The sequence below is a fragment of the Sebastes fasciatus genome, chromosome 19, assembly GCF_043250625.1.
Source record: "Sebastes fasciatus isolate fSebFas1 chromosome 19, fSebFas1.pri, whole genome shotgun sequence".
Lineage (NCBI taxonomy): Eukaryota > Metazoa > Chordata > Actinopteri > Perciformes > Sebastidae > Sebastes > Sebastes fasciatus.
Genome location: NC_133813.1, coordinates 2276930 through 2301869, shown reverse-complemented (window position 1 = coordinate 2301869; position 24940 = coordinate 2276930). Strand labels below are relative to the sequence as shown.

The 24940-nt window shown below is 39.3% G+C and overlaps 1 protein-coding gene across 3 annotated transcripts; it reads left to right on the top strand.

Annotated features, from left to right (window-relative positions):
- The first annotated feature begins 3310 nt into the window (after positions 1-3310).
- On the top strand, positions 3311-23734 carry ogdhb (oxoglutarate dehydrogenase b). Of its 3 annotated transcripts, none has more exons than XM_074617089.1 (23): positions 3311-3463; positions 5018-5424; positions 7882-8070; positions 8776-8869; positions 13394-13509; positions 13738-13892; positions 14050-14196; positions 14411-14501; positions 15387-15566; positions 15653-15781; positions 16770-16949; positions 18183-18335; positions 18957-19059; positions 19144-19272; positions 19361-19511; positions 19597-19724; positions 19947-20125; positions 20257-20328; positions 21892-22017; positions 22101-22173; positions 22266-22429; positions 22612-22766; positions 22850-23734. In XM_074617089.1, the coding sequence occupies exons 2-23, from the start codon at positions 5191-5193 to the stop codon at positions 22968-22970; spliced, it is 3069 nt and encodes a 1022-aa protein (XP_074473190.1). In that variant the 5' UTR covers positions 3311-3463; positions 5018-5190; the 3' UTR covers positions 22971-23734. The 3 variants fall into 3 exon arrangements, with proteins under 3 accessions (XP_074473190.1, XP_074473192.1, XP_074473191.1); XM_074617090.1 differs by having other exon boundaries at positions 3337-3463; positions 5015-5424; XM_074617091.1 differs by lacking the exons at positions 16770-16949; positions 18183-18335; positions 18957-19059; ... (8 more) ...; positions 22612-22766; positions 22850-23734 and adding an exon at positions 16094-16224 and having other exon boundaries at positions 3326-3463; positions 15653-15865.
- Positions 23735-24940: the final 1206 nt, after the last annotated feature.

The following is a 24940-nucleotide window of genomic DNA, read 5'->3' as shown; positions in this document are numbered from 1 at the left end:
AAACGCAATTAGTGTAGTATTAAGTACTAAAAATATATATACAGAGGTATAAACAGGATGTAGTATGTAATAATGAGAATTACTAAAAATATACATATATATACGTACAGTATATATATTATAATGATAATAATAATCATAATCATAATAGTACTAAAAAAGTACTACAACTTATTTAATATTATATATTTGTATACAATATAAAATATTAAGTTGTATAATAATAACAGTATTATGGTGTGAATCAATAATATTTTTTATATATATATATATATAATAATGATAATCATCATCATAATCATAATAGTACTAAAAAAGTGCTAAACCCTATTTAATATTATATATTATAGAATATTAAGTTGTATAATAATAACAGTATTATGGTGTGAATCAATAATATTTTTTATATACCATATATATATATATATATATTTATATATCAGTACTTCTCATTATTGCATATGGCACCAAGAAAAAGAAGAAAAAGAAGAAGAAGAACTGCTGCAAGCAAATAAACATGGACGTAACCAGAGTAAACATGGACGTAAACAGAGTAAACATGGACGTGAACAGAGTAAACATGGACGTAAACAGAGTAAACATGGACGTAAACAGAGTAAACATGGACGTAAACAGAGTAAACATGGACGTAACCAGAGTAAACATGGACGTAAACAGAGTAAACATGGACGTAACCAGAGTAAACATGGACGTAAACAGAGTAAACATGGACGTAAACAGAGTAAACATGGACGTAAACAGAGTAAACATGGACGTAAACAGAGTAAACATGGACGTGAACAGAGTAAACATGGACGTGAACAGAGTAAACATGGACGTAAACAGAGTAAACATGGACGTAAACAGAGTAAACATGGACGTAAACAGAGTAAACATGGACGTAACCAGAGTAAACATGGACGTAAACAGAGTAAACATGGACGTAACCAGAGTAAACATGGACGTAAACAGAGTAAACATGGACGTAAACAGAGTAAACATGGACGTAACCAGAGTAAACATGGACGTAAACAGAGTAAACATGGACGTAAACAGAGTAAACATGGACGTAACCAGAGTAAACATGGATGTGAACAGAGTAAACATGGACGTAACCAGAGTAAACATGGACGTAAACAGAGTAAACATGGACGTAAACAGAGTAAACATGGACGTAAACAGAGTAAACATGGACGTAAACAGAGTAAACATGGACGTAACCAGAGTAAACATGGACGTAACCAGAGTAAACATGGACGTAACCAGAGTAAACATGGACGTAAACAGAGTAAACATGGACGTAACCAGAGTAAACATGGACGTAAACAGAGTAAACATGGACGTAACCAGAGTAAACATGGACGTAACCAGAGTAAACATGGACGTAAACAGAGTAAACATGGACGTAACCAGAGTAAACATGGACGTGAACAGAGTAAACATGGACGTAAACAGAGTAAACATGGACGTGAACAGAGTAAACATGGACGTAACCAGAGTAAACATGGACGTAAACAGAGTAAACATGGACGTAAACAGAGTAAACATGGACGTAAACAGAGTAAACATGGACGTAAACAGAGTAAACATGGACGTAAACAGAGTAAACATGGACGTAACCAGAGTAAACATGGACGTAACCAGAGTAAACATGGACGTAACCAGAGTAAACATGGACGTAACCAGAGTAAACATGGACGTAAACAGAGTAAACATGGACGTAACCAGAGTAAACATGGACGTAAACAGAGTAAACATGGACGTAACCAGAGTAAACATGGACGTAACCAGAGTAAACATGGACGTAAACAGAGTAAACATGGACGTAACCAGAGTAAACATGGACGTAACCAGAGTAAACATGGACGTAAACAGAGTAAACATGGACGTAACCAGAGTAAACATGGACGTAAACAGAGTAAACATGGACGTAACCAGAGTAAACATGGACGTAAACAGAGTAAACATGGATGTGAACAGAGAATGAGGAAGAAAATCACGTCAACATGTTTGTCAGACCTGCAGGGGAAACTCCGTGGTGAGAAACACTGAACATAACGTTTGTTTGTTTACCAGAAAACCCCTCAGGAGGGAATCTTTAAGCCTAATATTTGCTGACCGGCTGTACTTTCACTTATTTGAAGAGCAGGACTTTTTCTTGTACAAACAAGTATTATTTTTTATGATGTTATTGCTACTTTCCTTTAAGTAAAGGATGTGAATGCTGCCTCCACGCCCAGCTGCTGCTGCTCAGAGATGTAAACTCAAAGGTCAAAGGTCAAAGAGGTCACTATGAATATGACTGATGATGTTAATGAAGCTCCTGTCTCCTGTCGGTTGGTCTGTCTTTAGTATAACAAAAACTTCATTAGCATCACCAGCAGAGTTTTGTTGCCCAAACGCTCATTACATTAACACACGTTAACATGACAGTAAGAGCCTGCAGGACGTGGAGCTACAGCAGTTTCTCCTCATCAAAATACAATGCACTCATTATATATGACTGCAGAACACTGAGTTATTGAGAGGCACTATATATTCCATATTGTTACTTATGACACTTTTAGGCTACTTCAGAGGAAAATTATACCACTTTTACTTGTTGTCATGGAGATCAGAGAATAAACTGTTTATGAATAAATAAATACTTTATGATGAAAATAATTTAAATGTAAAAAATTTATAATATTATCAATAATGCACAGTTTTAAACCGTTTATATACATTTCTATTATTTTTTATAAATTATAATTTGCATTAATATATATTTGTATAATAAAATTATTATTTGTATTATTATTATTATTATTAATAATAATAATAATCATAATCATAATCATCATCATCATCATAATCATCATCATCGTAATAATATGTACTAAACTGTATTTAATAAATAAATACAATATAAAATATTAAGTCATACATTTTTTTACAACTGTATTATGTTGTCAATCATTAATACATTTTTATATAGCAGTTATAGTTCTTGATTAAATACTTAAACACTTACAAATTAACTTATCTCTGCTTGGAATTAATTATAATAACTATATATATATATATATATATATACACAACTATAATAAACTATACTAAAACTATAACATTTATACATAAATTATTAAATTATTATTTATAAATGTATTATAAAACATTTTTTTTTAATAAAGTGTAATTTTTTAAAAAGTTATGTATTTTAATACACAGTTTCACAGTTTTTTGTATTATTTTTTTGTGTTTTCTGACCCAACCTGTACTAGTTGTGAGCTGACGTCACAGGCGATGTGTGACGCAGATGATGATCAGCACCAGAGTGATTAGACAGTGCTCGGAGCGCGCGACTCAGTTTACACCACCTCATCCTGCTCGCGCTCCGGACACAGACCAGCACGCTCTCCTCCTCGCTCACTACACCGGGACACCGGAGGAACACACCGGAGAAACAGGAGGTTAAACACAGGTAACGAACTCTAAACATTAAACATAAAGTTAGATCTGAGCGGTGTAACGGAGAGAAACGTTACGTTAACTGACCGTGTGTGTGAGAGTCCTGCACGAGACGCTACAAACAGTTTGAGTGCGCTCGAGCGCGGAGCGGTTGGTGTTTGTGTGTGAGTGATATTACTGATGTTGTGAGGACAATATACAGCTGTTGTGGGGACAAAATGCAAAATTAACAGCTAAATCATTCAATTTATATTATTATTATTATTATTATTATTTTATTTTAATTAAATTTTGTATTATTATTATTATTATTATTTATTATTATTATTATTATTATTATTATTATTTATTTATTTTTTAATTTTTAATTTTAATTTTTTGTTATTATTTCTTTCTCATGTTGCCTCTCAACTCCTCACAAACATTATTATTATATATACCTATGTACCTTCTTCTACGTACCTTCTCACCTATCAATATAACTGTTGGTATTTTTGCTCTTTTTGCTATCTGTTTATTTATTTATTTATTTTTAAGGTTAAATTCAACACTCATAAGTTAAAGTTAAGTTTAAGGGTTGAGGTATGTCCCCAGGGAACTACTTTATGTGTGTGTTTGAGGGGTTGGGTCATGTTCAGGGTGTACTGTACCCACATTTTATGGTTGGTGGTCTAACATTAGCTTATCCTATATTTAGCATTTACAGTAACTTCTGTACTGTACTGAGATTTACAACTGAGATAAAGTTACAGCAGTTTCATTTTCCATCAATACAAGAATAAGGATGCATTATTACTTTACTTGCGTGATTTGCTTTTTAGACGTATTTAATGAGCATTGGTTGGAGACTGAGCTCTAAGATTGTCATTGCCAACAACTGCTTCTCTGTAATTGTTGTGCACATGACAGTGACAATAAATAGGACTGTCGACTAACACTCATACGATATTATTGACTAATCGATTAGTTGTATAATCCACTGTGAAACTGAGTTTCTCCACAAAGAATCACACAAAAGCACCACTTTAAATCTGGTGTTTACCAGAGATGTGCTCATAAGTTTCTTGGAAATGAGTCATTCAGCATGAAAAAAGCATAAAATATGACTAATGTACTAAAGAAATCTTCGTTGACTAAGACTGAAACCACAGATAAGTTGAAAGTTAAACTATTCAATCAGTGAGTCACACTGTTGTACAAACAGTTTATTTTGACCCCAGTCCTGCCACCCACCACTGAAAATAGTCCACAACAAGCCACTACTTCATAACATTTGCTAAAAACTATAATGCCCCAGCTGTTTGAGGAAATTACTGAGACTTTTACTAATATGAAAGTATATATTTGTGACCTGTTTTTAGATATTTATGGCTTCAGCGGGAATCAATGGTCTGGGCGCCACAGAGAGTTTAGGGAAGGCAGAAGTATTGATGGACAGACTACCACCTCGTTGGTTTTACCGTGGTATTTGTTGACAATAACAAAAAGGATAAGATTTGGTCCTTTGCTCACGAGTTGCACAAGATGAGTGTTTTTGAAGAACAATATTTGCCTTTCTGCTCAGCAGGATCTGGTGGACGATCGCCTGAGGAGAAGGAGCTGTGGAGAAGCCAGCCCCAAAGAGGAGGAACAAGAGGAGCAGCTAGAGGAGCCTGGAGGGTCTCCTTGTTCAGGACAGTGCTGCTGTATTCCTCCTCCGGAAAGGGACGGGGAGAGAGGATCTGTGGCTGATCTGCAGCCATGCACCGATTAAGGACTACAGTTGCGAGGCTTCGGCCTTTAACGGCTGCACAGACGGCCCAGAGCCTGTCGCAGCCCAGACTGCTGGCGACGGACAGGGGCTTAAGGACGTTTAAGCTGGCGAGGCGCCTGAACACATCTGTGGCTGCTGAGCCCTTTCTTAATGGCACCAGCTCGAACTATGTGGAGGAGATGTACTATGCATGGCTGGAGAATCCCAGGAATGTGCACAAGGTACTGTACATCTTTTGTCTTGTGTTTGATGTCACACCTGCTTTATTTATGCTTGAAAACTTGAACTTGCCTTCAGCGGCCATGCTCACACACACATATGCCAAACAGAGTCAGTGCTACTCCACACAATTCACCATGAATGTGATATCCAAACCTGTCCTGTCACTCTGAATGCCCCTTTGCTTTCTTCCTGAGGGGCCTGAAAAGATAAAATACAATTTCTCAACAGTTACCTGTCCAAAATGTAGTAGGGTAAAGGTAGAAACAGACAGTACCGATACTCTGTGTGTTTACTTATGCCTGTTTGAATAGCAGAGCACCACAGCAGCATGCCGCAGAACAAAAAGTGAATGACAGACAGACAGCACAGCAGAGGGAGGAACAAACACCAGTTATTACACTTTTAAAGTTGTTGAGCAAAGGACAAGAAGTAGTTTAACTTGTTGTATTGTCATTCAAAATGTTAAAATATGACAAAGTAGTATATCAAGTTAACCAAATTGCCAAGAGCAAGAAACCTCATTAGCATCTAAGCGGCCAAACTGACTGCTGCCTGAAAGCACATGTTGACGATATAAAGTGAAAGCAATTCCTCGACACGCCAAATGTTCAAGGGTCAGTTTACCCGAACTACAAAAATAAACATATCGGGCCTCATGCAGCGACGTTCTCTTAAGTTTCAAAAATAAGAGAAGTCAACAACAGATGCACCAAACGTCCTTAACCGTCCAAATCTGCTCTCACCCAGGTGTGCTGAATGATTAGTCCCACTTGGTCATAAATTAGAGGGGCGTGGATGATTGTTTAACCCATAAACACCATATAAGGGCAGGTGTTTTGCCATGCCCAAGAATTGGGGAAATGCAACCAAAAACAGAAGAACTTCAGCAGTAGTGAAATTGAGGTACTTTTAAAAAAACGTAAACAAAGTAAACATGTGATTTTCCAAAACTGCAGTACTTTCACACTTTTTGCTCTCCTCACTTGTGAAATGAATCCAGCGCCGTGTTCAGGTTTAGGCATCTTACAGGGACAGACAGGTGGTGGAGCGGTGCTCTGCAGGTGATATCAGGTCTGGGCCGTTCAGGGTCGGGGACAGGTGTAACGGGTAGCGCAGCATTTTTTATTGACGTAAAAACAATAAATAGTTCTCTTCATTTTGAATTACCGGTTGGTTTTATAGTTGGGATGTTGATCATGGAGGAGTACATTGCGCTGTTTCGCACAAACACTCACACAGACACAGACAGACCTAGTAAATGTTAGGTGCACCGGTGCAACCAATGAAAATATTTAGTCACACTCGACAGATTTCTGGTTGCACTCTGGAGCCCTGAGTGTTACATACAACCCCACTTCAAAACGTCCGCACTAACCCTTTCAGTTATTTCCAAACTTAGCACAGCTAACGTTGACTCAGCTAGTGCTAACGTTCACATTATGCATATTGATTAGCTTCATGCTTCATGATTATCTTACTTACAGACCTACGTCTCTGCTTTTTGCTAACGGATATATGGAAAAGAACGTAGATGGACCCGCCCTTTAACCCAGTGCTACCATTGCTTCTATACTAATAAGACTTCATAGCACAAATTCACTACTGTAAGTGCTATAAAGGGAACAAATCAGGTCAAATGAAGTCAGAAATCACCTCATACATACCTGTATAGTTTCTTTAGACAGGTTAAAACATCACTGAATAGCTCTTTTGAATTCAACCTCATATATATGAGACCAGCATTTACAAACAAATCTTCCAATTACTAGAAAGGCTGAGTAAAGGCCAAGTTGCCGCCAAGCTTATCTAGACCTTTAAACTACAGAACAGAACAGATTTACAATCAATAAACTGATAAACACAAAGACAGGCTTTCACGTTGTAGAGCCGTCATAAATATATTCAATCAGTGTGTGAAAGATGGAAGGTTGGGATGTTGTTATTGATGCCAGACTGAAAGACTGTCTATGTTATGTGTGGGTTTTTAAAATAGACACCATGCCGTCATCGTCTGTTGGTAATGAGCTGTGTTATTGTGCTGCCGAGAGTTGTCGTAGTAAAAATGTTATGTCACTCTCTACCTGTAAGCTGATATCCACAACAGAGGCAGAGGTGAAGAAGCTTTGTTTACACTGATCTCAAACGTTACTCTCACGTTCTCACGTTACTCACACTACAACAATAAAAGCGGTACTTCCTTCTACCTCTGTGTAGACTCAATTGAAGCAAATATATCGATTCTGGTATTCCCACCCCTAGATGTGTTTAAATGCAATCTTGTAAAATGTAGTTTTTAGCGAGAAACTTGAGGCAGATCATCAGGGATTAATAATACATTTGCAAAAACCAGTATGCAAACGAGACACACTGAAGAAGTATATGACAAATTATAATATTTGTTTAAACGTGTTGAGTAACTTGCTTCCTTTCGTTCTGTCTCCTGTTTCTCCCTGCAGTCCTGGGATACGTTTTTCCGTAACGCTAACGCTGGAGCTCCGCCTGGTGCGGCCTACCAGAGCCCTCCGCCCCTCAGTGGGTCTTCTCAGGGACTGACCAGTATCCAGGCTCTGGTGGGCGCTCAGTCCAATGTGGAGAAGCTGGTGGAGGACCATCTAGCTGTACAGTCACTCATACGAGCCTACCAGGTAAACTAAAAACACAGATGGATTTTACAAAACCCACGGCTCATTTTTTAGGCTTCATTTGTTAGAGAAGAAAGTGTTGTACACATTATCAAATTACAGACGTACAGACTGGCGTTTTCAACCTTTTTGTGTGTTTATTTAGCAAATATTCTATTAAATTCAGGTTAGGTGACATTATAGGGGATCCAAAAGTTAAATGCCCTTATTTAAATAATAAACAGTCTAATAATAAAATTGTATCATGAGCAATCACTCAGACAGAGAACCATAATGAAGTTTGCAAAAAACCTTACTTTGACATGTAAATGAATTCATCTTTGTGACAATTATTAGTATTACTAATAATAGTAATACTAATAAGAAAAAAATAATAAGAAAAAAATATACATTTTAATAAATTTAAAATTTAAAAATGATAAATAAATAATAATAATGATAATAAAGAAGTATACATAAATGAAAATAACCCAAGTACAACACATCAGTTTGTTTAATGAGTTAATGGCCTGTTAAATGGACATTGGACTCTGACCTATATCTGTGTCTATAGGATTCTGCTAACATGTGTGGACATATGTTAGGAAATCTTCTAGGAAGTGGTCAGCAGTTTACAAAAGACAGACAGACACTAATCTGCACAAATGTGTAGTCAAAGACTGACCTTGTGAAACACATATTCACTGAGCTGTGTTGCTCTGTTTGTAGGTACGAGGGCATCACATAGCCAAGTTGGACCCCCTGGAGATCAGCTGTGTCGACTTTGACGATTCCCCGTGTACCGTTGGTTTCCAGAACGTTGGTGAGAAATATAAACCTGCTTACATCATGTTTGTCCCTGTCCGTCCTTCCCACCTCCTGTCATGCTGTTTTTGGATCGCTTTTGTCCTTAAACACTTGATCTCTTTGGTTTGTCCCACTTTTTCTTTGCCGTTTCATTTTATACATAAACTTTCAGTTTCTTTTTCTTTCTACTCTGCTGTTTTCACGTCTTCTTTTACTTTCTTTATCCACCTGACACACCCATCAATTCCCACGTACTTATCTTGAGTGATATCCCCTCCACCATCAGCCTCCCACTTCTTTTATTTACGTCCATCGACCCACCCATACTCAGCCTTGCATGGGATAATATACTGTAGGTACGGGGTCACCATGTAGCTCTGCTGGACCCTTTGGGCATCATGCTGCCGCCCACAGTAAACTGGGTGAAGAGAGCAAGCAGCAGATAAGGGTAATCTCTGAGATCAATGTCGTAAATTTCCAAGAAAAAAACGTGGATATTCTCTGAGATTAAAGTGGTAAATTTACAAGAGAAAATCTAATTCACGAGAAAAAAAAGTCACAAATTTACGATAAATAAAATTGAATATTCTCTAAGATTAAAATGGTAAATTTAATAAACTCAAATTTAGAAGAAAAAAACTTATTTTATTATTCTCTGTGATTGAAGTGGTAAATTTATTAGAAAAAAAAGTGAATGTTTTCTGAGAATAAAGTGGTAAATTTACATTAAAAAATTCAGAAATTCATGAGAAAAAAACTCAAATTTAAAAGAAAAAACTCTGAAAAATTGTGTTGTTTTTTTTTTGTTGAAGGAACCACGCTTCACTTTACAATGTTTAATTAACCTTATCACACCACAGACGCTGTTTAAGCATCTGGCACAATCTGCCACCCTTAAAGTAGTTTTTATTGATGCTTATTGCCTAAATCTAAATGATTAACAAACACTTTATCATCCATTAATACAGCCATTAGGCACAACATATGAAGTCTTATAGTGATGTATACCTTGTTAGAAAGTGGTGCCTTTATTTGTTTTATTTATGTCTCAGATGTATTTTACCAGATTATTATTCATTAATATCCTTATTCATGCTCCAGTAAGTCACGTTTGGTCTAGCACATGTTTATCTTGTCATTCTTATCAGCACATGTTGTACAGCAAGTTACAGTTCCTGAGGAAACAAGATAAGACAACAACACGCTTTATGGTTGTTATTAACAAGCCACTTTCTATACCTATCAGTTCAAACGTTTGGGAAGTAATCTGGCAAATTACATTTTCAAATAAGGATAATTAGCATGTTTACTCAGTTCTATTGTTGTGTAAACTAAACATTGACTTGTCAGTTTTGCTGCTGTAGTGTAAAGAGGTCAAACGTGTGTGTGTGGCCTGTGGCGTGTTATGCATGCTTGCAGCAAACTGTATTCATTGTGCGTAGTGAAAAGGTTGGGCCTCTGAGTTCAGAAACAGGTGATTGTTATGAGCTGTAATAGGATGTTTCCACAGTTAATAGTGGTATTGTTCACTTTCACCTCGCTCTGCTTTGTCCCGGTGGCGCTGAGGGTCACAGAGGTCGGACAATAGGTCAGCGTCAGGGTCCAAATCAGCCCTGAAAGAATAAATGAGAAGCTCTGTGTGATTCTTAACCCACAGTTGTTGTGTTTGTGTCTCTCCATGCCTCCAGGGTTCTCTCATTATAAAGAACGTCTGTGTAATCTGATAGGAGGTAGGAGGAGAACCTCAAACTTTGCTCTTGGCTCTTTTAGTGGAAGCTAACCCGTGGCCTACATCCGCGCTGCTTTCGGTCTGTGAAGAAGTTCAATTGAAAGCCAGTTTCCTGTGGTTTATCATTAGCTTAGTGTCGGAGTTGACCCTGGTCTCCTCTATGTTGGTTTTCATCTCTTCTTGGGGAAAATGGGAAGTATACTGAGCTACAGGAGGTGTTTGTGTTTGTTGTCTCCTGCTAACCTTTGCTCAGCAGCCAGTGGGGTCAAACAGGACGTACAGTATCCAGGCTTATTATCTGTGCCTGCTTCATTATCATTATCGCAGCCACTACTTGATTAATATATCGAATCATTCTGACATCATATAAAACAGAGATGTGTGTTTCTTTATGAGCGGGGCGTTTCAGAGAGGGGGAGGAAAGTCTAAAGATCCCTTATGCAACGCAGAGAGCTGACTCTGGCATATTGGATTGAAAACGCCCTGTCCTCAGCACTAATATGCTGACAGAGATGTACAAACACAGACATAGATACGTCCCTGTCCTCCTCCTCTGTTCCATATTGTCTTATCTGTTGTTTGGTGCAACCAGGACATTGCATGCTTTAGATAAACACAAGCTAAAGGGCCTCATACTGCTCCTCCTCAGAATATAGACGTACAATTTAACCAGCAATTCCAACAAAAATGAATGTCACGATTATCATGGCCAAAATAATTCACAATATTAAAATATTTAACAGTGATTAATTGATTAATCGTACAATTGTCCATAGTTATTCCAAATTAATTGCACATTTTTTATCTGTTCAAAATGTTCCTTAAAGGGAGATTTGTCAAGTATTTAATACTCTTATCAACATGGGAGTGGACAAATATGCTGCTTTATGCAAAATGTATGTATATATTTATTATTGGAAATCAATCAACAACACAAAACAATGACAGATATTGATCCAGAAACCCTCACAGGTACTGCATTTAGCATAAAACAATATGCTCACATCATAACATGGCAAACTGCAGCCCAACAGGCAACAACAGCTGGTCAGCTGAACATGCAAAAAACAAGCATAAATAAATATTCACTTGTGTTTAAATAGTAATAATTTCTCTTAAAAACAACAAGTACTTATTGTATAAACTCAACACAACTAACTAAACCAACTGAAATAGCAGAACTTTGTGTGTATTTTCTGAATAATTAATACTAAAGTACTTGGTTCTTTCCAGGAAACGTCCAAGAAATGTATTGTGAAATTACAGACCTTTAATGACCTTTAACAAAAAAGCAAATAATTCAAGTAGGACATAACAAAGTGCAGAGTTTCAGGTTAAAACCATGCCGGCAGGTTTTAAAGGAGCCTGCCTGATCTTGTTTGTCAGGTTAGTCCAGAGCCTCGGGGTCCTGATGAAGAAAGCTCCGTCATTTTAGGATCTATTCAGTTCACTTTCAGTTTTGATCCTGTAGAAACCACCAGAGAGCTTTGGCCTCATTAGGGATGGTTATTTTAATCTTAATGAGGAGTGCTAAGACTCTCTTGATGATCTAATAATGAGTCCAGAATGGTTCCATGTAGCTCAGTAACACTAATGCATTCACACATGAAAATCAAAAGATGAGTAAACTGATCTCTGTGCTTAATATATTCTGAGTTTTCCTTTTAGAGCTGCAAAGATTAATCAATTAGTGGATCAGAAGAAAATTAACCGGCAACTATTTGATGTATTGATTAATCGTTTCATGAGAGGATTTGTTGCTTTTCTTTGTAATTTATGATCGTAAGTGAGACACCTTTTGTTTTTGGACTTTTGGTCGGACAAATCGATCAATTTGAAGACATCAGTATGGTTTGACAGCGTGTTAGGGCCATTTTAAGTGAAAAATAAATAAATTACAGAGCTGGGGTAATAATGAGAGAAAAAACTCCTAGATTAAAATGGTAAATCTGCGAGAAACAAATTCTGAGATTAAAGTCACAAGAGTTTTTTTTTCTCACAAATTTATGATTTTATAATCTCAGAATATTAAAGTTTTTTTCTTATAAATTTGTGAATTTTTCTTGTAAATGTACCACTTTAATTTCAGAGAATATTCAAGTTTGTTTCTCCATAAATGTACCACTTTTATCTGAGAATATCAAAGTTTTTTTCTTGTAAATTTGTGAGTTTTTTTCTCATTAATTTACCACTTTTATCTGAGAATATAAATTTTTTTTCTCCTGAATTTGTGAGTTTTTTCTTGTAAATTTGCCACTTTAATTTCAGAGAATATCCCATTTTGTTCTCCTAAATGTACCACTTTAATCTCAGATAATACTTACAATGGTTTAAATACGCCGTCGTCCTTAGGGCTCTGAGATTTTTCCCTTTTTTTCCCTTTTTTTTGACTAAACATTGAATCAACAGTACGATAATATAATGAAAATAATATGTAGTTGCAGCTCAAGTTCTTTTAAATCTTATCAATAAAACGATGGTAGATTGAAGCTCAGAAAGGACTGTAATATAATGTTTCTATTCCTGTCAGGAGTCTGGCTGCAGCAGTTTGGACTAAATGTAATCAGTCAGATTAGACAGCTGCTCAGGGAGTTAAAATAGTGAAGAGGAAAATAAAACAGCAGGGATCACAAATCCCAGGAAATCTTGAATTCAGTGTTGTTTCCTGTGCCCTTCTTTTATTGTCTGTTTCTTGGTTATATGTCAGTCATGTGGTATTTCCCCTCCATTTCCCCCTCCTCACCTTGACCTGGTTTGCACGCCTGTGCTCGTTCGGCGGGCTTCCTCCTCATGTTAATGTCTGTTCAACAGGTTTTTACGGGCTGACTGAATCCGACCTGGACAAGGTGTTCCGGCTTCCCACCACCACCTTCATCGGTGGCGGCGAGAGCTCTCTGCCTCTCAGAGAGATCATACGACGCCTGGAGGTAAAAGACTTTAAAATGGGTTAATGGTGTAAAACGTTCCCATAATGAGAAGAACTTTATTTGTATAGCAGCTTTCATGCAGAGATGCAGTCCAAAGGGCATCACCAAATTAAAAACAATGTCTAAAATCACCCCCAGACAGCTGAACACTGAGCGCAGCTTCAAGCTTTAACAGGAGATTAGACTCATTAAACCCTCTGTTTGACCATTGAAACCTCTCTCTTCTAGATGGCCTACTGTCAGCACATTGGAGTAGAGTTCATGTTCATTAACGACGTGGAGCAGTGCAAGTGGATCAGACAGAAGTTCGAGACACCGGGAGTCATACAGTTCAGTCTGGAGGAGAAGAAGACTCTTCTGAACAGAATGATCCGATCCACAAGGTCTGTCTGAGTTTCCTCACATTCCTCAACACACCTCGGTAATTAACTGGAAAACCAGCTGGAGGGCGAGGGGTTTTATTTTCTCTTCTGAGTCTGGGGAGGGGGATAGATGTTCTGAGCCTCAATGTGAAGCAGCAGCACCACCACCTGTTCACAGGTTTGAGGAGTTCCTCCAGAGGAAGTGGTCTTCGGAGAAACGATTCGGTCTGGAAGGCTGCGAATCGCTCATCCCGGCCCTCAAGACCATCATCGACCATTCCAGTCAGAGCGGAGTGGAGAGTGTGATCATGGGGATGCCTCACAGGTAGACAATCAAATCTTCTACAATCATCAAGCTGGTGTTGTCTAAAGCTGAGCAAACACTGTGCATTTTTTATTCATCCTGTACGTTGTGTTAACTCACACTACACGTTCTAATCAGCCTTTCTGCACGATCAGAAGCTGCACAACGATGTGGAGCTCATATTGAACGTCAACACTAAACCATATGTTTACCATGTGTCTTTCTCCTTCTTTAGAGGGAGGCTGAATGTGCTGGCTAACGTGATCCGGAAGGAGCTGGACCAAATCTTCTGCCAGTTCGACTCTAAACTAGAAGCTGCTGACGAGGTTTGGACATCAGCAAACTTGTTTCAGTGGTAATCAGATGTTGTAAGGCTGCAAGCATTGATTACTTTCACTGACTACGTTTACATACATGAACCAACTAGCCAACAGGTTGCAGAGATGCATGCCCAAAAGAAAAGGAGAAACTCACCTACTTTTAAACATTGTGAAAGACTTGGATATCAACAGGTGTTTGGATATGCACAAACATCACAACGAGGCTGTGTTCACACGGTCCAACAAGTCCTTATTATAATCCTAGCCGTAGGACGTACGTTATGGGGGTGTGTTACGTTAATCGGAGTATGAACGGCTGCATGTAAACGGGAATATTAGTGGAATATTCATTTTCATTAGCCATGTAAACAGCTTATTAGTAATATTGTCTTTTTTGGAATAACTAATATTTTGTGCATGTAAACGTCGTCAGTGTCAATGAATCCGTTGGTTATTTTTCTGATTCATCGATTGTTTGTTAAACTATAAAATGTCACAGTTTCTCAGAGCCCAAGGTGACGTCCTGTTTGTCATTTTGGGAATATAAACGTATCCGCCTTCCTGCTGAAAGTGATATCAATCTTCTCATCTCACTCGCAATAAAGGAAATGAGCGTATTGTCCAAAATGTCACACTAAAATGATTAAAGAGAGTAAAGCCGTGAATCATCACATTTGAGAAGCTGCAGTCGGTAAACGTTTGGGGATTCTGAGTTGATGAATTACTTAAATGATTAACTGACAATCACTTTTGTTGTTGATTAATTTTCTGTTAAAGACTAATACATTCATTAACTAATCATTGCTAACTGCTAGTTGTAGCTTTGTCATGTGAAATCAAGGCCTGCCTAGATATGTTAGCTTTAACTCCTTCCTGATGTTCTGCTCTCAGGGTTCTGGTGATGTCAAATATCACTTGGGGATGTGTCATAAAGTGATGAACCGGGTCAGCGACCGGGAAATCACCATGGCACTCATGGCAAACCCGTCCCACCTGGAAGCAGTGGACCCGGTGGTGCAGGGGAAGACCAAAGCTGAGCAGTTCTACTGCGGAGACACGGAGGGCAAGAGGGTACGCGGAGTTTTATTTATACTCTATATATGGAGGAGAAAAAAAGCCCCTTTGCTCTTGTTCCTAACTTGTTGATGATGTCACAGGTGATGTCTATTCTGCTTCACGGTGACGCTGCGTTCGCAGGCCAGGGTATCGTGTACGAGACGTTCCACCTGTCCAACCTGCCGTCCTACACCACACATGGCACCATCCACGTGGTGGTCAACAACCAGGTACGCTCTGTTACTGATGATGTGATTTTGAAGAGGTTTGAGTCCAAAGAGTTTACCTACATTTAATATATTAAAAATAAAACAGTTTAGCTACATGAAATTTTGTTTTCTTTAAGTACTTGAAGTCATGCTAAATCATAAAAACAAACTCTTCATTGCTAGGGGTGTCACCATTCTCCAAATCCACGATTTGACCATCGATTTAAACATTTCTTAATTTTTTTGACGGTTATGCTATTGTTAGACTATCACGTCTTAAAGATCAACAGATCATTGGTTTTATTCCCTGACAACTGTCCTTGTTAAAAAGAGAAGCTACATGGAATCAAGTGTGATATAATCACATATCGCTTTCATCCTTTTATCCAAGGTGCTTGGGAGGTTGTTCTACTGTCGCACCTGCCGTTACTAAGCAACCAAAATCTGCACGCTGCAATGACGATGATGAAGTTGCGGTTAATTTAGTAGAAAGCCTCACTGACTAAACTCAACGAAGTCAAAACAAAGATGAATGCATGTAACGACAAGTTCGTTCGTTGTCACATACCGTAACTCACGAGTAAGTCAAAATGCCACAACACCGGTGACTTCAGGGAAACACGAGGATTTTCCAGTTCTGTTGTTTCTCCATCATCTCTGACTCAGTGGTTTCCTCAAAAGTAAAGCTGCAGGCTACCGGTAAAATACGCAGTGTCATCTTTGAAGTGTTTTTTTCTTCTTCAGATGCGTGCAAGTAGGCGGGGTAGGAGAGAAAAACAAATACCTCATGGGAGAATCGCCGATCCTGCTTTTGATTTTGAAATCGAAAGCTCATTTTGATCGATTTTTGATTTTGAATTGAAATCGTGACACCCCTATTCATTACTTCATTTTAGATTTTATTGAATATAGATTGGATACACAGCCTGAAACAACAATGAAAGAGGTTAAGCTGGTTTGAGTTTGATAACAGCTGGTAAGTTAGTAATCACTGCTCTCATCCACACAGATCGGTTTCACCACAGATCCCAGGATGGCGCGTTCATCTGCTTATCCTACAGATGTCGCACGGGTCGTCAACGCTCCCATCTTCCACGTCAACGCAGACGACCCCGAGGCCGTGATGTATGTGTGTAAAGTGGCAGCCGAGTGGAGGAACACCTTCCATAAAGATGTAGTCGTAGACCTGGTGAGTTTTTCCTCTACTGATGAATGATGGTTTGGGTATTTTTAAGGTCCCAGGCAGGAAAAATAAAGAAGTTCTTTGAAGAATGACGTCACAGACAGTCAAGACATTTTAATCATCTACTGGCATTAATTTCATCAGTTCCAGCTTCCTAGAAACAGAAGAGAGAACTGACAGGTCTGGGAAGTTGAGCAGCATGTTCTGAGGAAAGACTGAAAGTAGGAGAGGTCACCTGCCCAAACCCTCCTCAGAGAGAGAGTGTGCACAGAGGAGGTTTATGGGAAAGAGACCAGAGATGTTCAAAACAAAACAGAAAGGAAAACCTCCCATTTTAGCAGCTCAAAACACAACTGTGAACTGGGGGAAACCCAGTCTGACTCAATGGATGTAAAACCCCCACTGGCTACTCTTATACACTAGGCAACGGCCAAGTGCAGCACACCGCAATAATTATATTGTTTTGCAACCGGGAGGCGTGTTCATGTGTTTCAGATGGGAAGAAATTCTTTGTAACATAGGTCAACATGTCACAGGAGTCACAGGATGCACTTCACTGCTGCTCTGGTGTGTTTTCAGCGTTAGGGCCGGGTTTTGCTAGAAAAGAGCTTGTTCGTACGACGTCTTATCCGACCACGTCAGAATGCAAAGATGTTTATAACTGATGTAAAGGACCACACTCGAAACCAGGGTGAAAGGCTTCCCGTCATACGAGGGCAATATCATTTAAATATGGACATAATGGTGCACAGTTTTAGGTATTTATAGTGTTGCACTTGGTTGTTGATATGAAAAGTGACGAGAATAGTTATGTATCAAATGAAAAGAGCACTTGAGAGAGAGGTTTTAAACCCTGGCTCCTTTCTCACCTCCACACAGCCGACCAATCACGGCGTGAAGTGGATGTGAATGTCGGATCTTCAGTTTCGGAAAGTTAAAGAAATTGTCGGACACAGTCCGGCTTTACGAGGCTGTTAGACCGTCCTACAAGCAGTTCTGATGGAGTAGTACTGGCGCCTTTATGCTCTTTGGTCCAGTCATTGTTATCGGGGTCGACAGGCTAAGAGTGGCGTTAACGGACAGACAAGTACTGCAGTTCAAGTTAATTAACCATAGAGGTTAATACTGAAATTCAGAGCCACACACTAATGTTTTACATGATGATTAATAAGTAACTTGATTGTGAGAGAGATGTGTCATAAGAGAATCATGCTTAAACTCTCGCCTCCTCACCTTCAGGTGTGTTACAGACGTAACGGCCACAACGAGATGGACGAGCCGATGTTCACCCAGCCGCTGATGTACAAGCAGATCAAGAAGCAGAAAGGGGTCCTGCAGAAGTTTGCTGAGAAAGTCATCGGCGAGGGAATCGTCACGGCACAAACGTATGAGGTAAAGCAACCTGGAGATACTGCAAAATACGTACACGCACTCATGCATTGTGTGACTGTTTTTAACAGTTACATTCTCTATATTGGCACCTCAAAAAAGCCTTCTCAATATCAAGGCAGCTTTTTATACTGAAGGATAAAAGCTTATTGATTCTGCCAGATGAGTGAGGAAAAACAGGTTTCATTGTCGGCGAGGGGGAAGACGTCTCTGCTCTGTGAGACATAATGAAGCTTCTCTACTATCTGAATGAAAAGGTGACAGAAGAGTCTGACACAAAGAAAACCATGCAGACCAAAGTAGCTTTGAGAGAGTTAGGTGTAAATGGAAATGCTCACTTTTCAGTCAGTGGAAAATATTCTCTTTTGTGATGATAGCAGCAGGAACAAGACGGAATAATTCATGACTTTCAGGCTCTAAAAGAAAGTAAATAGATTTTACATTTCTGCAAAATCTATTTGCAATTCATGTGAGGAGCTTCACACTTCAAAGAGAAGTGAATTAAAGGTTTCATATGTAACTTCTCCTCATTAAAATGTGTAAAACGACTAGACCTATGTTATATATTCTGTTGAGTTGTATACTTACATTATCCCAAATGTTTCCAACACTTTTCTCTTTCAGGAGGAAGTAACGAGGTACGACAAAATCTGCGAGGAAGCTTACGCTCGCTCCAAAGATGAGAAGATCCTCCACATCAAACACTGGCTGGACTCGCCGTGGCCCGGTAAGGAGTCTTATTGTTTTAATATTTAAATCACAGTACGATGTAGTCTGGACGTTTCATGCATGGAACTGTGTGTGTCTGTAGATTTCTTCACATTGGAGGGACAGCCCAAGAGTATGAACTGCCCCTCCACCGGCATCAGTGAAGAAGAGCTCGGCCATATTGGGAACATCGCTGCCTCCGTCCCCGAGGAGGGCTTCACGATACACGGAGGTACCGTCGGCTCTCCTCCTCCTGTTTCAACCGCTGTATTCTGAACGAGTGTTGAATCTGAATCTGTATTTAATGCTCCGTGTTTCAGGTTTGAAACGTATCCTTAAGGGCCGCGCAAATATGGTGAATCAGCGAGTGTGCGACTGGGCTCTCGGGGAATATATGGCGTTTGGCTCTCTGCTCAAAGACGGGATCCACATACGCCTCAGTGGACAGGATGTGGAGAGGGGAACATTCAGGTAATACCGGACACGCACTACATTAGGAAAGGAAATGTCATCTGTTCCACGTGGATTCTCACCGTTTCTTCTCTGTGCTTCTCAGCCATCGACACCACGTTCTTCACGACCAGAACGTCGATAAGAGGATCTGCATCCCGATGAACTACATCTCCCCCGATCAAGCTCAGTACACCGTCTGCAACAGCTCTCTGTCTGAGTACGCAGTACTAGGTGAGTAGTATTGAAATTGTGTCATAAATAAGAACTCTTTCAGCTCTTAGCTCGTAAACTCCGACTTAAGTTAGAAATTACGTTCAAACTAGGGTATGTTTCTGGTGCAGCCCAGTGCCGGGGTGTCTTTCCTTAAGTTGGAGAACAAAATCTGGAAACATAATTTATTTGCTCGTCATCCTGTGATCCTGAATCTGTTTTGCGCCTGTTTTCCGTGTGCAGGTTTTGAACTCGGCTTCGCCATGGCCAGTCCCAACGCGCTGGTTCTGTGGGAGGCCCAGTTCGGAGACTTTAACAACACGGCTCAGTGTATCATCGACCAGTTCATCAGCTCGGGTCAGGCCAAGTGGGTCAGACAGAACGGCATTGTGCTGCTGCTTCCTCACGGCATGGAGGGAATGGTAGGAAACTGGATCTGCCACATTCTGCATGTATCTCTGAATTATCTGAATTACCTCATGATGCTGTTAATGTCACCTTCTCACAGGAGCTCTGTTAGAAATATACAACTCATGTTATCTCTTCCTCTCAGGGTCCAGAGCACTCGTCTGCCCGCCCTGAAAGGTTTCTACAGATGTGCAATGATGACCCTGATGTTTTCCCTGTGAGTTTGTGTCATCGCTCCTATAACTTCTGATTTTGCTCATATTCATCAGATTCAGACTTTTCAATCCAGATGATTGTTTGTCTGCAGCACGACTTTCTATGATGCAGATTTTCCATAATGCAAACAAATGGTCTAAAAACACGGAGGTGTAGATACTGTACAGATAGATATTTGTTTTGCAGCTGCAGGATGAAGCTTATCTGATGTTCCACAGGTGTTATTTCTACCTCATGATCAGATATCAAAGCCTGGCTTCTTATATGACCATCTCAAAAAGTGCAAAAATGGCCAAGAGAGCTGTAGGAGAGTTGAAGGGAGCTAAATATACTAAATAGAGAGAGAGACAGGTGCATGCAGGTGTTTTAATAACACCAGGAAGTTAATTATTATAGATTGGTCGGCTGATTTGGCCGCTCACCAACATGGATAGCAGCAGCAGCAGCAGTGACTCAGATCATAGAAGCTATTACAGTAGTTTACTTAAAAATAAAATAAAATAAATAAATGCTTAAACACATAAAGAAATACATACATTTAAAAATAAATTTAAAATAAATGCATATTTAAACTCATAAATAAATACATATATTTAAAAATAAATACAAAATAAATGCAAAAACATACAAAAATAAATAAATAAAAATAAATACATAAATTTAAAAAATCATAAAAAAACAAATAAAAGGTCAAATTAAACAAGAGTAAATAAATAAGGGCATTAATAAAAAGGCAACTAAATAAAAAAGCAAATTAAAACAGAAAAATCCATTTAATAATGACTATATACTTTTTAAAATATTATTTTTGCTACATTTAATGATTTATTTATTATTATTTCATTTATTTTTCATTTTGGCAGGTTCCGTTCTTCATACCGATGCATAAATAGATACATACATTTAAAAATAAATATAAAATAAGTGCAAAATAAATGCAAAAATAAATAAATACATTTAAAAATTAATAAAAAATAAATAAAAGTGGAAAATTAAACCGTAAATAAATAAGGGAATTAATGCACATTTCATCAATTAAATGTTGTAAAAACACCGGGAAGTTAGTTATTGTAGTTTGGTCGGCTGATTTGGCCGCTCACCAACATGGATAGCAGAAGCAGCAGCAGTGACTCAGATCATAGAGGCTATTACAGTAGTTTACAACCTGTAGCGATCGAATCTTAACACTCAGATATGATACACAGTTTTAGTTTCAGTGTGACTTGCACATCCCGAGGATATTATTATTGCAGATGTATGCATCATGAAAAAACGTCCATAAATCTAGAAATCATAGAAAAAAACACTCAGTTTAACTGCAGAACTTGCCTGAGAATCCATGGGTCCACTGCAAACAGGAGCTGCTAATAGATCATTCATGTAAAACATGTGAACAAATATATGCTAAAGAAATGCCGTAACTCACTGAATCAATAGCACTCCCTGTTTACATCCTCTAAGGCATTATAGAGACTGTAGTTGGAAAATGTACAACATGATTATCCCCTAAATAGAAGTAAGAGACTGTCTGTTAATGAGTTGTGTGTGTTCTTCCTTTTGTCAGAAACTGTCGGAGGACTTTGCGGTGCGTCAGCTGTACGACTGTAACTGGATCGTCGTCAACTGCTCTACTCCTGCAAACTACTTCCACGTCCTCCGCAGACAGATCCTGCAGCCCTTCAGGAAGCCTGTGAGTGACACGCCGTGACTCAACACACAGATGAGATAACGGGGTTCAAGGTCACCGAGCATGTTCTCTCTTTATCTCCTCAGCTGATAGTGTTCACTCCCAAGTCGCTGCTGCGCCACCCTGAGGCCAAGTCCAGCTTTGACGACATGCTGCCAGGTGAGATGATGTGAACCTCTCCTCCTCTGAAACATAAGGTAGTCTCTCTTTGTGTTTTTGAGAGTTTGTGTGTGTTTGTTGTTGTCCTGCAGCCACACACTTTAAGCGTATAATCCCAGACGACGGGCCTGCAGCCGCCAGCCCGGAGAAAGTGAAGAGAGTCATTTTCTGCACCGGAAAGATCTACTATGAACTGACCCGAGAACGCAAGAACAGAGGGATGGACGACGCCGTGGCTGTGGTCCGCATCGAACAGGTAACGTCAGAGAGGAAGAAGGTGTTGAGTGTTTTGGAGATGGTGTTGGTGTCTGGTTTGTATGTAGGCACCTACTCTTCTTATAAATCTTGTATATGTCTCTCCATCCGTTGCATGTTGCAAGCGTGATCACGCCCCAAATCGAAGCAGTTTTAACATCAGATATTTCTGTTTCTTCTCAGCTCTCTCCGTTCCCGTTTGACCTGGTGAAAGCAGAGGCTGATCGTTACCTAAACGCTGATCTGGTTTGGTGTCAGGAGGAGCACAAGAACCAGGGCTACTACGACTACGTCAAGCCACGCATCCGCACCACCATCAACCGCAGCCGCCCCGTCTGGTGAGTTCTACTGACGTAGTATCAGTGAGTATCTCTGCTGTGAACGTACGTATACTCATTAAATGTGTGTGTGTGTTTAACAGGTACGCTGGTCGTGACCCTGCAGCAGCTCCAGCTACTGGGAACAAACCCACTCACCTCATGGAGCTGCAGCGTTTACTGGACACGGCGTTCGGCCTGGAGGCATTCTCAGGAAAAGTGTAACAGCAGGTTTACTGGTTGGTAAACCTCCCTCCACGTCTAACCTAACTGTCAAACCTCCCCCGCCCTCAGACTGGCTTCACCTTCAGCCTCCAACACTTTGCAATGATGTTTTACTCCTCACTTTATTTACATATCAGACCTGCTATCAGGCGTAATCTTCAAAGCAAAACGCACAATGACTTCTGACACTGTTACCGTGACAACCTCGTGTTCACAGTGATGGACACCACTATAGATAATAATGTAAGTTAACCTGCGTTGAATGTATGAATTTATACAAAATTAATTTGTAAAAGTTTTTATTTTTATTTTTATTTTATTTTGTTAATTACAAAATCATGTCAACCTGCTCTGCACATCCAGAATACTTTACGTAATCACCTGCTGAAGAATCATTGATCATCATTGAATCATTTATTGATCCGTTGCCTAAAAATTAAAAATGTTTTAGTTATTGGACAACCAGAGGACATGTTGAAAACAGTGACTACGTTTACGATATTATGCATTTTATACGGGTCATGTAAACAGGATATTCTGTTTGGATATTCTGAATTAGACCTTATTCTGAACGGAGCATATTCAGATTAAGACGTGTGATATGATGATATTATTCAGGTTTTAGGAGCGTTCTTTGGACATGGAGACAGTCTCAATGGGGGGTTTTACGGCTGTTTGCGACACACAGCCTCTTGTCCGTTTACAGCCAGCTCTGTGCGTTGAACACATCGACTGTATGTAAAGATGGACGACATGACAGCTCCCCAAAAGTGAAGCCAAAACATCTTGATCGCCCCCTAGTGGCTGGCTGCAGTTTAGCTCATAAGTCCCGCCTCCTCCATGTTAGTGGATGGGACAAACTAAAAAGTCAAAGTACACGTCAAATACATTTTTCACAAAGATGACTTCTATCATCTTAGGTAGTTTTTATCACGCTGATGTAACTTCAAGTGTTCATTTGTCTGATCAGTTTGGTTTTAATTAGTTATTAGATGCTATAAAAACGGGGGTGAGACGTCATGATTGACAGCTGTGAGTCTCTCTTGCTGACTAGCTGCGGCCGTGCTCGGCTCGCGCGTGATCTCGATACTGCGTCTCCACCGCCGGATCAATACTGTGCAGCCTCTGGCTCCAAATGACGTCAAGATGACAGCTCCCGTATCCGGGATATTTTGGCTTCACTTCTACTCAGTGGGAGGAAGTAGAGACACGTCGTCCATCTTTATATACTGTATAGTCTATGATTGTACACAAACCAGCTAGCTGACAGTTTGCAGAGATGCACGCCCAAAAGAAAAGAAGAAACACCGACTTCTAAACATAATGAAAAACTTGGATATCAGTTTTTTTAGATATGCACAAATATCACAACGCCATCATGGGGACGTTAATCAGAGTACTATCTGCACGGCTGCATGTAAACAGGAATATTAGTAGAATATTTACTTTCATTATCCAGGTAAACAGCTCAGTAGGAATATCGTCTTTTTCAGAATAAAGGCTGAAAACTGAATATTTTGTGCATGTAAACGTAATCAGTGATGCACATATTTTAAAAAATAGTTTGACGTCTTAGGAAGTAAGCGTATTTGCGTTCTTGCCGAGAGTTAGGGATGACATCGATACCGCTCTCTTATCAGTCTGTTGCTAAGCTTAGCATAAAGACTGGAAACAAAGGGAAACAGCTAGCCTGGCTCGGTCCAGAGGGAACAACATCTGTTTATCAGCCGACTCTAAAACTCACTAACTCACACGCCATATCTTGATAGCAGTGGTATCGATCTTCTCATCTAACTCTCAGCTAGAAAATGACTAAGCGTATTCCCCAAAATGTCAAACTAGTCCTTTAAACTGGATTTGAATGTTTCACGACTACAACATGCAACCCTGTAATGTAACTGTAATGCATTATAACCTGTGAAAATATTGGTGATAATTAGAAATGTTTAGGCTGAATCATGATAGCTGAA

Bases quoted from the DNA above. Each gene is read 5' to 3' on its own strand.
- ogdhb (XM_074617089.1), top strand. From the start codon at position 5,191: ATGCACCGATTAAGGACTACAGTTGCGAGGCTTCGGCCTTTAACGGCT. The intron at 13,510-13,737 runs GTAAAAGACTTT...TCTCTCTTCTAG, and splicing joins AGATCATACGACGCCTGGAG to ATGGCCTACTGTCAGCACAT. The intron at 20,126-20,256 runs GTAGGAAACTGG...TCTTCCTCTCAG, and splicing joins CTCACGGCATGGAGGGAATG to GGTCCAGAGCACTCGTCTGC.